Source organism: Ostrea edulis, chromosome 5 (assembly GCF_947568905.1).
Source record: "Ostrea edulis chromosome 5, xbOstEdul1.1, whole genome shotgun sequence".
Lineage (NCBI taxonomy): Eukaryota > Metazoa > Mollusca > Bivalvia > Ostreida > Ostreidae > Ostrea > Ostrea edulis.
Genome location: NC_079168.1, coordinates 79,205,576 through 79,223,787, shown reverse-complemented (window position 1 = coordinate 79,223,787; position 18,212 = coordinate 79,205,576). Strand labels below are relative to the sequence as shown.

Here is an 18,212-nt window from a genome sequence, read left to right as displayed (position 1 = left end):
TCGAATACGTATATGATCCATTGATGCAGTGGTGGAAAAGGAAAAACGAAGGAGTTTTAAGTGTAACGTGCCGGGCGTCTACCGTGTGTCTAGGCTCGTGCCCAGTTCACCCGAGTTTTATTGAACAATGATAAGCCCTATCTGGAGTACAACTAGTTGCAATATATACATATATTATTGACACCTGTCTGGTGCTTAACGAAATACAACAAGTTAAACAATTTACAAAATATACATATATTCTATACACCTGTCTGGTGTCCTGAACCCCTGGTTATTCAACTGGTCTTTAATTTAAACAACTTGTCTTGTAAGTCACTGGCCTAACCACTTGCATATGCCAACTGTCTATAGCCACTTGCATGGGCCAGTTGCATATGACACTTGCCAATTGCCACTTGCATCAGCCAGTTGCAATGCCACTTGCATCAGCCAGTTGCAATGCCACTTGATATATAGCCACTTGCCGTATTATGCCAGTTGCATATCAAAAACCCACAGTGCTAATGATTCTAACACTGGAAATGAGATACGTTTTAACTATAGCTATGAATCACTTACTCACAAGAGCACCAATGTGATACTGTCAATGACTATCTTCTACTTCTATCAATTAGACAACGAACGAACCCTGGATCCAAGTGGCTGCTCACTATATATGTGTTCCAGCATTCACATATTAACAGGCTACAAGACTCTACATACCACAATCTAATTAGGGGGTTTAAAAAGTCTACCTGACTATCTACATATGCATAACTATTTTTGTTTGTTTTATTCTTTTATGATATTAATTCTTGTTAACTCTTTTTAATCAACAGACACATTAATTACAATATTTACAATTATTTTTGATTATACAGTCAAAGGGAGATAATTCACTGTCTGTTTCACTTCCCTCCCCTTAAGAACATGCGTCCCGCATGATCTAAGTTACACTACAACTACATGCTCAAAGAAATCAACACCATGAAAAAGAGTATTTACAGTCACAACATCTCTCTTTTCACTGTCACAATCTTGCGACCATGTTCCTTTACAATAGTTGTCGTCTTAATTGATTTAGTGTACAACACAGGGTCGGTTTGAACACCCTTATCTACAGTCTGAACTGGAACTGCAACATCACCTATCGCATTCTCAAGCCTTGGGGTCTTTGTCCTGCTGGGAATATAAACAGGCAGTGGCTGTGTTCGTTTTCTTGTGGTTGCATCCACTACCAGTCGATCGTCTTGATCCTGAGGGCGTTGAGCAGATGAACATTCATCGGCGTTTTTGCTTTCAGTACTTTCTGGCTCCTCTTCAATGGCTATGTCAGGTTCCTGTGACAACCACTCCTCTTCGTCCGATGATTCTGGTTCATTGGGTTCTTTAGATGAACTTGTCCCACAACTGTCTGAGCATCTACCAGTTTGCTGGGCACTGCTCTGGTTCCCATCAGGCTGCTCTGCGTGGTTCCTCTTCAGGTGTCGCAAGTAGTTCACTTTCTTGTCTGTTGAATAGTCGCATTTTTTACAAAAGTATCTTTTCTCATAACATTCCGCCATGTGGTCCTTCCACTCAGAATGAAGTCCCGTCTTGAACGTACAAAATGGACACTTCCTCAGTGGCTCACCACCAGTTGTTTTGGTTTTCGCCATTTCCCTACAAAGAGAAAGAAATTGTGTTACACACTGTTTACCACTGAACAAAATCACTCAACCATTTAGGCTGTCTTCTAATTCTTGTACTGCTTGTACAAGTGTCAGTTTCACTTAACACAATGTCATTGTCAACTTGCTGTATCTCAGCTTCCTCACTACCCAAAATATCATCATTTAATACCAATTTATCAGAGGGGTCTGCGTCAACCTGGACCTCCTTACTGTTCACTAATTCGCCCCTTAAGACCTGTTTGTGCTTTAGTCTTAACCTGTCAACATGAACAACTTGGGGTTTGCCCCGAAGTCCACAGTTAACCTTGTAGGTTAGATCTGTTAACTTGCTGATAATTTTGTAAGGGCCTTGCCAGTAACTCGTGAACTTTGGTGAACGTCCCACTTTCCGCTGAGGAAAGTAGACATATACGTCATCTCCTGGCTTAAACACTTGCCATGAGAGCTTCTGATCATGATATCGCTTTTGTCTCAACATGGCTGTATTTATGTTCTCTCGAACAAACCGATGAGCTTCTTCCAGTGTCTCTTTCAATTGCCAAGCCCACTTGTTATGTGGAATGAACTTGACAGACTGCGGCATTTCATACATTAGATCGAGTGGGGTCGAGACCTCTCTGCCAAGCATCATATAATTTGGAGTAAACCCTGTGGTTTCGTGAACTGATGCTCTATACGCCATCATAACATAGGGCAAGTAGTTGTCCCAGTCTGAGTGATGCTCGTTGACATAGGCACTTAACATCGTGACCAGAGTCTTATTAAAACGTTCTACCATCCCGTCACTCTGAGGGTGGTAGGGCGTGGTGCGTGTTTTCTTTATATGCAAGACAGGACACATCTCAGTGAAGAGTTCACTCTCGTATTGGCGTCCTTGGTCAGAGTGGATACTAGAGGGGACGCCAAATCTGGCAACAACTTCTTCAACAATTATCCTGGCTACTGTTGCAGCTTCCATGTTGGGCATAGGGAAACTTTCTGTCCACTTGGTGAAGTAGTCAGAAACCACCAAAATATACCGGTTGCCCTTTTCTGTCATTGGAAGTTCCCCAAGGATGTCAGTTGCCATCCTGTCCATTGTTATGCCACTCTTGACCAATTTCATAGGCGCCCTCTTCTTCATCTGCGGACCTTTCCTTTTGGCACATTTTTCACAACCAGCAATATAAGTTCTTGTGTCAGCCTGCAGACCTGGCCAGTAGTATTTCTGTCGAACGCATGCCAAAGTCTTAGTTACCCCCAAATGTCCTGTCGTTTCAACATCATGACAATACTGTAACACTGTTCGGCGTTCACTACACGGCACAACTGCCTGTAGCTGGGAGGATTTACCGGTACCAAGATCAAACTTTCGATATAAGATACCATCATCTATAACAAGACTATCCCATTGTGACCAAAGAGACCTTATTACATACCCAAGCCCACTAATGTCATCATATGCAGGTCTCTGTTTGCTATCCAGCCAACCTTTTACTTGTCTTAAGTCATGATCATCATTTTGTACATCTTTTATCTTGAGACACAGGTCGTCTTTCTCAGTTCCTAATTTGTTCACATTGACAGAGGTCACTGAATCCACCTTGTGTTTGTCTTGTGCATCTCTTTCCGGCCCCTGGCTTTCCAACACAGGGTCAAACCCACATTGTCTACATGGTATACGGCTTAACGCATCTGCATTTCTATGCTACGTGCCTGGCCTATGTTGTATTTGAAACTTATAGGCACTCAGGGTTTCTAACCATCTGGCTAGCTGGCCCTCAGGGTTTTTAAACTTAAACAACCACCTGAGTGAACCGTGGTCACTGCGAATCAAAAACTCTTTTCCATATAAGTAGTGCTTGAAATATTTTACAAAATGGACCACCGCCAAAAGCTCTTTCCGGGTAACACAGTACCTACGTTCACATTTGGTTAACGTCCTACTAGCATAGGCAATGACAGATTCTTTGCCACCAACATTCTGCGACAATACAGCTCCAATTGCTTGGTCACTTGCGTCTGTGTCCAGTATAAACGGTAATGTAAAATCTGGATGGGCAAGTATTGGGGAGTTAATCAAGTGGCCTTTCAACCGTTCAAATGCCTCTTGACATTCTGAAGTCCAAGCAAATGGCTTTCCCTTTTCAGTAAGACGATGTAGACATTTTGCTACTGCAGAAAAGTCTTTGATAAATCTACGGTAGTATCCGCACAAACCAAGAAATGACCTTAGTTCAGTCACATTGGAGGGTTCTGGCCACTCCTTTACCGCTGCTATTTTGCTTGGATCTGTAGCCAATCCTTTCTCAGACACAACATGCCCCAGATAGACAACTTGCTTTGCAAACAGGCAACACTTTTTGGCCTTCAGCTTCAAGTTTGCATTCTTCAACCGCTCAAACACTCTCTTTAAGTTTTCTAACATTTGATCAAATGACTTGCCAGTGACAATAATGTCATCCAAGTACACAAGACATATGTCCCATTGCAATCCAGCAAGGACACTTTCCATCAGGCGTTCGAAAGTGGCTGGGGCGCAACTTAAGCCAAACGGCATGACATTGAATTCAAATAAGCCGCGCCTTGTTGCAAAGGCTGTCTTTGGTTTGTCGTTAGAGTCCATCTCTACTTGCCAGTAGCCTGAGCAAAGGTCTAGCGTTGAAAACCATGCAGATCCCGACAACTGGTCAAGTGACTCATCAATCCTCGGAAGAGGATATGCATCCTGTATAGTGCAGCTATTGAGACGCCTATAGTCTACACAGAAGCGGTATGAGCCGTCCTTCTTTTTAACCATGACTATTGGCGACGACCATGGGCTGTTTGAGGGTTTGATGACGCCTTTTTCCAACATTTCATCTATGTTTTTGTCAACTTCTTCCGTTAGATGTGCTGGTACCCTTCTTGGCTGCTGCTTGATTGGTCGATTGTCCCCTGTATCAATGCGGTGCTTGACAACACCTGTTCGGCCTAAGTCCAAGTTGCTCTCGGCAAACAAAGATGCATACTTCAAGAGGAAATCTCTTGCCTTTTCTTTCTGCACCAATGTTAGGTTTTTCTCAGTCTTCTGCAACAGTTCAGCTAAATCTGCCCGAAGCTCATTTGAGCACGGAGGCTGTTCCTCTGGCGATGAGGCTTCTACATGATCAATCTCTGACAGTTGTCCTATGACAGTTCCTGAATGCACAACTTTGGCATCTTCCTCTGTATTCATCAATCTTACTGGAACAGTTTCTCTAGGGCTAACAACTGTTCTTGCTGTCAGTGCACATTCGTCTCTACTTTTACTGTACATTGGTTCAACAATACTTTCATGCAAGGGTAAGGTAGAACCTTCTGGCACGCACACCTTGCCAGGTACAATTATTTCGCTTCTTGGCGGTATGCTTACTGTTTTGACAGCTGTGATTCGGTAGCATCCAAGGAAGCCTTCTATGGAGAGTCTTTTCTCCCATCCATTAACAACAAGTACCTCATTGTTAACATCAACCGTACAGTGGTGTGCCTTCATAAAATCTAGGCCCAAGATACCATCTATCTTCAGTTTTGCAACAATTGCCTCACTGTAACATGTCATCTGGTCAATGCAAACGTTAAACTCAGCCTTTCCATGTACCGTCAGTGCAGTACTATTGGCTGTCATTATGGTCTGTGTTACCCCATGTAAGTTAGGTCTTACAGACATTGGTAACCTCTTGTATAAGCCTTCTGACACTAGAGTAACAGTAGCTCCTGTGTCTACCAGAAATCTTGCTGATTCTCCTTGGATCTTTACATCAACATACAATCCACATTCCTCGACTGATGATCCAAGTCCAACCGACACACTTGGCCCGGTTGTAGAGTTCTGATCCCTACTAAACTTGTTTGCACTGTTTTTACCAGTTGGTCTTTCCTCGTTCTGCCTGTTGTTTAGCAGAGGGCAATATCGTTTGATATGACCTGGCTTCCTGCATTCAAAGCACACTTTCTCCTGTCTGTTGCTACCTCTTTTGTCCTTATACCATCTGTCACTAGTCACCCTCTGTCTGGATGTTTTTAGCTGCTTCAGCTCCTCTGTAATACATTTCATGCCTTCCGCTACTGATTTCATCCACGTTTCTAGTTTGTGGTCATTACTTGTGTCAGTTGTCGTGTGTAGCTCTTCAGCTGTGGCTGTTCGCAAATGTCCTCTGAGCTCTCTGTCGCGCTTTTCAACTCTGTTGTAAGCCTCAAGTTCCACTGCAAGACTAATGGCTTCGTTCAAATTGGCAGGTCTGGACTGCCTGATACGAATGCGTATGTCTGAATCGATTAACGCGTCAATAAACTGATCCTTAGCTAAGGTCTCACGAACTTCTCCAGGTGCTGTTGGGTAGGCCAAGTTAGTCAACCGTCTTATGGCCTGACCTAACTCTGATAGTGTTTCCAAAGGTCTCTGTCTTCGCTCCTTAAGCTGTACTCTGTATAGGTCAGTCTGGTTAGGAGGTGAAAACCTTTCCTGTAAGGACCTTACAAGCGTCTGGTAGTGTTGCCCTCTGTCAGTAGGCAAGTCACCTAGTACTGATTGAGCTTGGCCTCGCAGGGATAGAGCCAAAAACAAGCCCTTTGTCTCTTCATTCCAGCCATTGACACTTGCGCAATCTTCAAAATGACACTTATAGTCAAGCCATGAACTAGACCCGTCATATGTAGCTGGTTTGATAGTCACCTTGTTGTTTCTTTCTTCTCTACTTGTCTCAAAGGGTGCTCTCCTTGCATCAATTTCAACAGGATGCTGATGAACTATTGAACTAGACGACAAATAATCTAAAGGCAAGCCGTGATATTCACCCTCTTTGTGATTACTGGCAAATCTAACCTTTTGCCTTGCTCCGCCATGTGACGAGAACATTTCAGTGGTTCTGTTATCGCGGTCATGTTGACGACTTTGTTCTCTGTCAGTATGCAATGGGTCACGGTGGCCTGTTATGGTGACACCCTCGTCATAGTCAAAAGTGTAATCTGAAGGACATGTGGCATGTCCACTGTCTGGTGAGGGCACTTTACCATAATGACCACTGGTTGGGGTAGACTGGTCAATGCGGTACTTCTTCAACTTGCTCTCCATCTTATCTAATGTTTCCCTCAGACCGGCATCTACGTACTTCTTGTCTCGGTCACTCATCATGTCCAATAAAATCCCGACGCTGCCACCAAAATCTTGTAACGTGCCGGGCGTCTACCGTGTGTCTAGGCTCGTGCCCGGTTCACCCGAGTTTTATTGAACAATGATAAGCCCTATCTGGAGTACAACTAGTTGCAATATATACATATATTATTGACACCTGTCTGGTGCTTAACGAAATACAACAAGTTAAACAATTTACAAAATATACATATATTCTATACACCTGTCTGGTGTCCTGAACCCCTGGTTATTCAACTGGTCTTTAATTTAAACAACTTGTCTTGTAAGTCACTGGCCTAACCACTTGCATATGCCAACTGTCTATAGCCACTTGCATGGGCCAGTTGCATATGACACTTGCCAATTGCCACTTGCATCAGCCAGTTGCAATGCCACTTGATATATAGCCACTTGTCGTATTATGCCAGTTGCATATCAAAAACCCACAGTGCTAATGATTCTAACACTGGAAATGAGATACGTTTTAACTATAGCTATGAATCACTTACTCACAAGAGCACCAATGTGATACTGTCAATGACTATCTTCTACTTCTATCAATTAGACAACGAACGAACCCTGGATCCAAGTGGCTGCTCACTATATATGTGTTCCAGCATTCACATATTAACAGGCTACAAGACTCTACATACCACAATCTAATTAGGGGGTTTAAAAAGTCTACCTGACTATCTACATATGCATAACTATTTTTGTTTGTTTTATTCTTTTATGATATTAATTCTTGTTAACTCTTTTTAATCAACAGACACATTAATTACAATATTTACAATTATTTTTGATTATACAGTCAAAGGGAGATAATTCACTGTCTGTTTCATTAAGAAAAGAAGTATAAGAACCTCCCCACTAAACCTCTTTTCTCCCCCTCCCAGCCCCTTCCTTTCATCCTCTTATATCATGTATATCGTTACTTTCTGCTGATATTACCTCTTATCAGTTTTGGGGAAACAGCAAAGGATACAGATATGTACGGAACAGAAAGCAGATCGAGTACAGGACGACGTGACCTCAACAAACCACATGCGTATCTTTGATGGGAATTAAACAATTACCCAATATCCAAATGTACAGAGACATATATACAAATACGTATAGGTATTTCTCTGATATGTACTGGTCAGATGACAATGCATCGGTAAATTTCTTTAAATATTTGATGACAATGACAACAATTTTGATCAAATTTCCGTTATTAAAAAAAACCCACCACAAAACACACACACACACATACAGCATAAAGTATACAGATATGTAAATAAAAAATATTGCGAACTTTTTTAATTATGTCAGAGAAAAAGTACGATTGTGTACAGTGCCGACGAAGACTCTCTGATCTACATATAATACTAAATAGTGATGCTTTTAAAAGTACGCTTAAAATATTAGTAATCAATTATCACTACATGTAAAATCATGCAAGAAACTACTCTATTGATTGAATATTGTTTAATGTCCCTCTCGAGAATTTTTCACTCATATGGAAACTACTTTGTAAAAAGGGATTCTATTATGTACGGTACACACTCAGTACACAGGGACCTGCAGGATAACCGCATTACATGCAAGTATTTTATACAGGACAGGTACGTACATGTATGTAGCATAATTTTTCAACAGGGGGAGGGGAAGCAGGAAAAAAATCCCTACACCATTGTCTAAATTTCTTAACGAGCAAATAAAAATAAATAAATGGATAAATGAATAGATAAACCAAAAAAAAAACATTTTTAAAAAGTTCTTCTTTAGGACAATCAGCACTTAAATTCTCCAAACTCGAGGTGGGGATGCGGGAGTAACGTGCAACCTTTAAAAAATTCTGAAAATTTAAAATTGAGGGGTGTTACATGTATTAGCGCCGACTCATAAATAATCCCAAACTTCGACTTCTTAAATAGGGGGAGGGGGTTTCGCACCTTTCAATACATGTACACAAGTTCAATTCATAACTTCGACTTTACATTTTTATATTTCAATACTATTATGAAATATGGGAGGGGGTCACCAAATATATCTTTTAACATTAAAAGATGTTGAGAAAAGTTGGGGGATGGGAACACCCCCTCCCCTATTATACGTGCCTGCAGGAAACACGTTTTATATTCTATGGTTGAACACCCCAGGTACCGTGAAACCTTACAGGCATTACTCTTTAATTGATTTCTCACTAGACGTTGCCCAGTGTCTGATCGAAAACTTCTTCAGTCCGATGAGAAAACGGCTTGCATGTGAGACACACCAGCGAAAAAAGCGTCGGTGCCGATGGTGTAGTTCTCTATGCGTGATCGAGGCGAGACAGTGTATGCATTATTTTTATAATATAAATAGAAAAAATTCAATAACAATTTAGATCATATAACGCTCAAAATATATGGTACACTGTTTTATCAATATATTCACCGTCGCAAACCACGCCTAATGTACATACGTACGGTACTCCCGGACTTGGTAAGCGTGACTAGCACGGATGCAATATACATGTAGTTGGCTTATTGTATTATAAACGAACCAAGCTATTGACGCATTTATGATCTACTGAACAATATTATATTAGAATTTGGAGAGTAAAGGTATTTAATTTCTATAGGCATATGGTTGTATGTATTGTAGGTTTATAAATCTTGCATGTATATTTGAACTTATACTGCTAGTTTTCATGATATCATTACGTACATGATGTAAATATTGTGATAGTTTATTGAACAATTTTTCTATTTCAAGGGAAGAAAAGGATCAAAAACTCATTTTAGCGATTTATGGATTATTGTGTTGCCATGGCAACCATAACATCAGGTCATACTACATAATTCAAAACTTAGTGTAGCAGTTTACTGGTCAATTTGTATTTTCATGTGAAGGAAGGGATGAAAATCAACAACGAAAATGTACCGAAAAAAACAACATATTTTTGTGATTCATGGACTCATTTAGTTGCCATGGTAACTGTAAAAATTCGTTACACTGCATAATTGGAAACTTTTTTTTTTCATTTTGAAATTTATATTCTAAAAATATGCGTAGAGAGAGTTTTAATTTTCATTAAAATTTTTCTTTATCAAGTTTTAAGGAACACTTTACAATAATTACAGGTACTATAAGTCTACTGTAACTTATGCGCATATTGTACTTCAATGTTAATGTACATGCATGATTATATCTACAATAAATGACACTAAATTTTATGAATGCATGTTATACATGCATATGAATACAACTATTCCTAAAATTTATTTAAATGAAGGCTGATAAACATTCAATTTGTGTGTTTTAAGTGACGAAAATGGTGAAAAAACACATTTTTGGGATTTATGGGGTATTTTTGTTGTCATGGCAACTGTTACACCATATTTTAGGGCATAATTAAAATCTTCAAGATTTTTCCTTTCAGAATATGCATAGGTTATATTACGAAAATATGACTAGAAAATGCTTTAATTTCAATTTGAAATATTTGTATCAGCTTTGAAGGAAAACTCGAAAATTTCTGGTAGTTAAAGGGTAAAGGAGGAATACTACCCAAAAGAAATTTGATATGAATGAAAAGTAGAGGATATCTACAACAATATTTTGACATTTAAAACTTTGAAATCTACTTTATTTAGTCAAAAAAAACCCAGTTTTAGTAGAGAGTAACCTGGAAAAGAATGCAAATCCCTGCTGGACTCAAACCCGCGATCGAAATGCTGACCTACAGAGCTAGTCAGCTAGATAGTCAAATCTAAAAGGAATAGATAAATATTACTGATATTTATTTTTTTTCCATCATGTTAAAAGGAAGTTGACCGTTATAATGATGTAGTATGCCTTCTTGAAGATAGCAAAAATAAAATCATCGCAAAGTACCAAAAGTATTGATTCTACCTCAGTGTATGTACAGTATTGATTCTACCTCAGTATATGTACAGTTTTGGATAATTTTTAAAAGGAGATGCTTGTTGAACTTTATTTTATGTAAGACAGCGGTATGGATGAGGCCATCTTTGTTCTGTCATTTTTCAAACACAAAACTACATCTAGTATGTAACAGAATGTCCTTCAGTCTAATAGCAATCAGTACGTGCCTCAGTGTACACATGTTTAAATGCCAATTGCTATAAATGCACCTATGATATCATATCAGTTGATTTTGATAGACATTTGTCATATATCATTAAAAATAAACAGGTATATAACTCGTTTTACAAGTGACATTATTTATTTTAATAGCCTTAAGAGAAATTGTTATTGTCTAGAATGATGAACACTTATCCAAAAGTAAATATGTATGTACTGTTTTATACGATAGACACGGAAGGCAATTCATGTAGCAGGAAATAAGGAGATGAAGCACAATTAGCATTTGAAGCAGTTTGTCCATGAAATATAAACCTTTGTGAAATATCAAACAAATAAAAAATTGCAAAATTTTAGTTCTATGAATTTAAAGCCCTTTACAATATACAGGTGACAAGATGATTATTAATTATACCCCTGCGTATGAAGTTTCGAAGAGGGCATACTGGAATACCAATGAACAGATTTTTTAAAAAAAGATTAAGCTTTGTACCTACTATTTTGATTGACATTTTTAGCTCACCTGAGCCGAAGGCTCTGGTCAAAATTTGTCCGTTGTTGGCGTCGTAAACTTTTCACATTTTCATCTTCTTCTCAAGAACCACAGCGTCAATTTCAACCAAAGTTGGCCAAAAGCATTCTTGGGTAAAGGCTTTCAAGTTTGTTCAAACAAGAGGTACTGTGAACAATGCTCACTAAGAATACCCCCCGCTTACCCCAATCTCCCAAAGGGTGTTGGTAATAGGTATAAACTACCTCTTTTCTGAGTGTAAAAACAAATGGCATGACAAACCGAATCATATTGCTACTTCGATGTCCAGTGCGCACGACCTTTGACCTTTTGACCCCAAAATCGATAGGGAACATCTTCATCCCATGGGTAGTCCATATATATGATATGGTGACTGTAGGTGGAAAGGATAACGCTTTAGAGCCCGGAAACCATATTGCTACTTCGATGTCCAGTGCGCTTGACCTTTGACCTTTTGACCCTAAAATCGATAGGGAACATCTTCATTCCATGGGTAGTCTATATGTATGATATGGTGACTGTAAGTGGAAAGGATAACGCTTTAGAGCCCGGAAACCATATTGCTACTTCGATGTCCAGTGCACTTGACCTTTGACCTTTTGACCCCAAAATCGATAGGGAACATCTTCATTCCATGGGTAGTCCATATGTATGATATATGGTGACTGTAAGTGGAAAGGATAACGCTTTAGAGCCCGGAAACCATATTGCTACTTCGATGTCCAGTGCGCTTGACTTTTGACCCCAAAATCGATAGGGAACATCTTCATCACATGGGTAGTCCATATATATGATATGGTGATGGTAGGTGGAAAGGATAATGCTTTAGAGCCCGGAAACCATTGCGTCTACAGACGGACGGACGGACAGACAGATTCCAGTACATGTATACCCCCCCCACAACTTTTTTGGGGGATGTATAATAAAGGGCCATACCTCCTTCAAAGTGGAGATAATCACAAAAATGCAAAAATAGGATGGGGTCATTTAAAAATCTTCTTCTCAAGAACCAATGAGTCAGAAGAGCTGAAATTTATATGAAAACTTCCTGACATAGTGCAGATTCAAGTTTGTTCAAATCATGGCCCCCGGGGGTAAATTGGGGCCACAATAGGGATCAAAGTTTTACATAGAAATATAATGGGGAAATCTTTAAAAATCTTCTTCTCAAGAACCAATGAGTCAGGAGAGATGAAATTTTTATGAAAACTTCCTGACATAGTGCAGATTCAAGTTTGTTCAAATCATGGCCCCGGGGGTAAATTGGGGCCACAATGGGGGATCAAAGTTTTACATAGAAAAATCATCTTCTCAAGAGCCAATGAGCCAGAAGAGCTGAGATTTACATGAAAGCTTTCTGACGTGCAGATTCAAGTTTGTTCAAATCATGGCCCCTGGGGGTAGGTTGGGGCCACAATATGGACTAAGGTTTTACATGCAACTATACATGTATATGGAAAGTCTTCAGATATGGGCCAAGGTAACTCATGTGAGTGAGGTGGCCCTTGGGCCTTTTGTTTAACATTCATGGAAGTTATGGATATCTTTTTACATTTAAGGGGAGGGGTTACATATATTTTGTCTAGTGTATACATGTTTATCTTCAAGAGTTTTATTCTTTAATGAGCACATATTCACTACTTCTCACTATCCAATTTACCTTACAGCAGGTATTCATCAGTTCATATAAAACATTTCTTTCCTCTTAATTGTGAGTACATGATAGTGAAAATGGTTTTCATCATCAAGTATATTGGTATTGCATCTAGTACAGTATCTATCTAGTCTAGTACAGTATATATCTTGTCTAGTACAGTATCCATCTTGTCTAGTACAGTATCTATCTTGTCTAGTACAGTATCTATCTTGTCTAGTACAGTATCCATCATATCTAGTACAGTATCTATCTTGTCTAGTACAGTATCTATCCTGTCTAGTACAGTATGTATCCTGTCTAGTACAGTATCTAGTCTAGTACAGTATATATCTAGTCTAGTACAGTATCTATCTTGTCTAGTACAGTATCTATCTTGTCTAATACAGTATCTATCTTGTCTAGTACAGTATCCATCCTGTCTAGTACAGTATATATCTTGTCTAGTAAAGTATCCATCATGTCTAGTACAATATCTATCTTGTCTAGTACAGTATCTAGTCTAGTACAGTATATATCATGTCTAGTACAGTATCTATCTTGTCTAGTACAGTATCTATCTTGTCTACTACATTATCTATCTTGTCTAGTACAGTATCTATCTTGTCTAATACAGTATCTATCTTGTCTAGTACAGTATCTATCTTGTCTAGTACAGTATCCATCCTGTCTAGTACAGTATATATCTTGTCTAGTAAAGTATCCATCATGTCTAGTACAATATCTATCTTGTCTAGTACAGTATCTAGTCAAGTACAGTATATATCATGTCTAGTACAGTATCTATCTTGTCTAGTACAGTATCCATCTTGTTTACTACATTATCTATCTTGTCTAGTACAGTATCTATCTTGTCTAATACAGTATCTATCTTGTCTAGTACAATATCTATCTTGTCTAGTACAGTATCCATCCTGTCTAGTACAGTATATATCTTGTCTAGTAAAGTATCCATCATGTCTAGTACAATATCTATCTTGTCTAGTACAGTATCTAGTCTAGTACAGTATATATCATGTCTAGTACAGTATCTATCTTGTCTAGTACAGTATCTATCTTGTCTAGTACAGTATCTATCTTGTCTAGTACAGTATCTATCTTGTCTACTACATTATCTATCTTGTCTAGTACAGTATCTATCTTGTCTACTACATTATCTATCTTGTCTAGTACAGTATCTATCTTGTCTACTACATTATCTATCTTGTCTAGTACAGTATATATCTTGTCTAGTACAGTATGTATCTCGTCTAGTACAGTATCTAGTCTAGTACAGTATCTATCTTGTCTAGTACAGTATCTATCTTGTCTACTACATTATCTATCTTGTCTAGTACAGTATCTATCTTGTCTAATACAGTATCTATCTTGTCTAGTACAATATCTATCATGTCTAGTACAGTATCCATCTTGTCTAGTACAATATCTATCCTGTCTAGTACAGTATCTAGTCTAGTACAGTATCTATCTTGTCTAGTACAGTATCTATCTTGTCTAGTACAGTATCTATCTTGTCTACTACATTATCTATCTTGTCTAGTACAGTATCTATCTTGTCTACTACATTATCTATCTTGTCTAGTACAGTATCTATCTTGTCTACTACATTATCTATCTTGTCTAGTACAGTATATATCTTGTCTAGTACAGTATGTATCTCGTCTAGTACAGTATCTAGTCTAGTACAGTATCTATCTTGTCTAGTACAGTATCTATCTTGTCTACTACATTATCTATCTTGTCTAGTACAGTATCTATCTTGTCTAATACAGTATCTATCTTGTCTAGTACAATATCTATCATGTCTAGTACAGTATCCATCTTGTCTAGTACAATATCTATCCTGTCTAGTACAGTATCTAGTCTAGTACAGTATCTATCTTGTCTAGTACAGTATCTATCTCTTCTAGTACAATATCTATCTTGTCTAATACAGTATCTATCTCGTCTAGTACAGTATCTATCTTGTCTAGTACAATATCTATCTCGTCTAGTACAGTATCTATCTTGTCTAGTACAGTATCTATCTTGTCTAGTATAGTATCTATCTTGTCTAGTACAGTATATATCTAGTCTAGTACAGTATCCATCTTGTCTAGTACAATATCTATCTTGTCTAGTACAATATCTATCTCGTCTAGTACAGTATCTATCTTGTCTAGTACAGTATATATCATGTCTAGTACAATGTCCATCTTGTCTAGTACAATATCTATCTTGTCTAGTACAATATCTATCTCGTCTAGTACAGAATCTATCTTGTCTAGTACAGTATCTATCTTGTCTAGTACAGTATATATCTTGTCTAGTATAGTATCTATCTTGTCTAGTACAGTATATATCTAGTCTAGTACAGTATCCATCTTGTCTAGTACAATATCTATCTTGTCTAGTACAATATCTATCTCGTCTAGTACAGTATCTATCTTGTCTAGTACAGTATATATCATGTCTAGTACAATGTCCATCTTGTCTAGTACAATATCTATCTTGTCTAGTACAATATCTATCTCGTCTAGTACAGTATCTATCTTGTCTAGTACAGTATCTATCTCTTCTAGTACAGTATCTATCTTGTCTAATACAGTATCTATCTCGTCTAGTACAGTATGTATCATGTCTAGTACAGTATCTATCTCTTCTAGTACAATATCTATCTTGTCTAGTACAATATCTATCTCGTCTAGTACAGTATCTATCTTGTCTAGTACAGTATCTATCTCTTCTAGTACAGTATCTATCTTGTCTAGTACAATATCTATCTCGTCTAGTACAGTATGTATCATGTCTAGTACAGTATCTATCATGTTTAGTACAGTATCTATCTTGTCTAGTACAGTATCCATCTTGTCTAGTACAGTATCTAGTCTAGTACAGTATCTATATTGTCTAGTACATTATCTATCTTGTCTAGTACAGTATCTATCTTGTCTAGTAAAGTATCTATCATGTCTAGTACAGTATCTATCTTGTCTAGTACAATATCTATCTTGTCTAGTACAGTATCTATCATGTCTAGTATAGTATCTATCTTGTCTAGTACAGTATATATCTTGTCTAGTACAGTATCTATCTTGTCTAGTGCAGTATATATCTTGTCTAGTACAGTATCTATCTTGTCTAGTACAGTATATATCTAGTCTAGTACAGTATCCATCTTGTCTAGTACAGTATCTATCTTGTCTAGTACAGTATCTATCTTGTCTAGTAAAGTATCTATCCTGTCTAGTACAATATCTATCTCGTCTAGTACAATATCTATCTTGTCTAGTACAGTATCTATCTTGTCTAGTACAGTATCTATCTTGTCTAGTACAGTATCTATCTTGTCTACTACATTATCTATCTTGTCTAGTACAGTATCTATCTTGTCTAATACAGTATCTATCTTGTCTAGTACAATATCTATCATGTCTAGTACAGTATCCATCTTGTCTAGTACAATATCTATCCTGTCTAGTACAGTATCTAGTCTAGTACAGTATCTAGTCTAGTACAGTATCTATCTTGTCTAGTACAGTATATATCTTGTCTAGTACAGTATCTATCTTGTCTAATACAGTATCTATCTCGTCTAGTACAGTATCTATCTTGTCTAGTACAATATCTATCTCGTCTAGTACAGTATCTATCTTGTCTAGTACAGTATCTATCTTGTCTAGTACAGTATCTATCTTGTCTAGTACAGTATATATCTTGTCTAGTATAGTATCTATCTTGTCTAGTACAGTATCTAGTCTAGTACAGTATCTATCTTGTCTAGTACATTATCTATCTTGTCTAGTACAGTATGTATCCTGTCTAGTACAGTATCTAGTCTAGTACAGTATCTATCTTGTTTAGTACATTATCTTGTCTAATACATTATCTATCTTGTCTAGTACAGTATCTATCTTGTCTAGTACATTATCTAGTCTAGTACAGTATCTATCTTGTCTAGTACAGTATCTATCTTGTCTAGTACATTATCTGTCTTGTCTAGTACAGTATCTATCTTGTCTAGTACATTATCTATCTTGTCTAGTACAGTATCTATCTTGTCTAGTACAGTATCTAGTCTAGTACATTATCTATCTTGTCTAGTACAGTATTTATCTTGTCTAGTACAGTATCTAGTCTAGTACAGTATCTATCTTGTCTAGTACAGTATCTAGTCTAGTACATTATCTGTCTTGTCTAGTACAGTATATATCTTGTCTAGTACAGTATCCATCTTGTCTAGTACAGTATCTATCTTGTCTAGTGCAGTATCTATCTTGTTTAGGAATGTCCTGATATGGACCTTTGTCAATATTTTGCCCATGAGTTGATGTGAAAAACTTGTAAAACTTGTCCTTTGCTCAATATTTTTGAGTAATTCTAAATATTTTTCTTGGCCAAAATTTTGTTTAAAAGAGCTGTAGCAACTTAGTCTTTTGTCAGAGTGTGAAGTAACTTGAGATTTCCATTCCTTAACATGATATTTGAATAAACAATCTTTAAGTGGATTTTTTAATTTATGTACTTTAACACAAGTCAAATTATGAATACCATCAAACTTGTTGATAAGAAAATTGGTGGTACTATAGCAGGATGTGATGTTCTACACATACGGAGACTTAGATATACAATATGCAATAGGGGATTTTCAAGTTCTTCCATGTCCGTGTTTATTCTGCATTTAGACATTATTACGTCATAATTTTTTAGGCATGGTCATTTCCAGTTTATCGTAGTTCACATTAATACACCCAGTTTTGTGTAATGGAAGTTGATTCTATGCAAGTATAATCGAACTGAAGAATTTTGTTTCTACAGATAAGTGTTTCTTGTTCCTTTTACTGTAAAAGTAACATACAAAGTCTATGTAAGCTTGCGATTGGTAGAGATTTGGAAATCCTTTCCAAAAATGTTGGTCTAGATACATTAAAAAATTGATCTCAAGCTCTTGAAAGTCAATCGTGGATCGGTAAAGAAAAATGACTGAATTGTCGGAAATCATCAATAAACATGTGATGAAAAAATGATTTTCAAGTGTATACCAATAATTCAGTATTGATTTTACAATGTCAAAAATGTAGGAGAAATCTTCTCAATTCAGAAAGTACAGCAAAATTTGGTGCAGATATATGCACCCCAAGTATTGGTTGACAATTTCATATGAAGTTAATATCACAAAATAGGTTG

At 37.5% G+C, this 18,212-nt stretch overlaps 1 protein-coding gene across 1 annotated transcript; it reads right to left on the bottom strand.

The window, feature by feature from the left end:
* Positions 1 to 767: 767 nt before the first annotated feature.
* LOC130055074 (uncharacterized) lies at positions 768 to 7,366 on the bottom strand. The gene is made up of 2 exons (XM_056166362.1): positions 7,296 to 7,366; positions 768 to 1,644 (listed from the first exon to the last, which is right to left on the bottom strand). Exon 2 carries the CDS (start codon positions 1,638 to 1,640, stop codon positions 990 to 992), a length of 651 nt encoding a protein of 216 aa, XP_056022337.1. The 5' UTR covers positions 1,641 to 1,644; positions 7,296 to 7,366; the 3' UTR covers positions 768 to 989.
* Positions 7,367 to 18,212: the final 10,846 nt, after the last annotated feature.

Bases quoted from the DNA above. Each gene is read 5' to 3' on its own strand.
- LOC130055074 (XM_056166362.1), bottom strand. From the start codon at position 1,640: ATGGCGAAAACCAAAACAACTGGTGGTGAGCCACTGAGGAAGTGTCCA.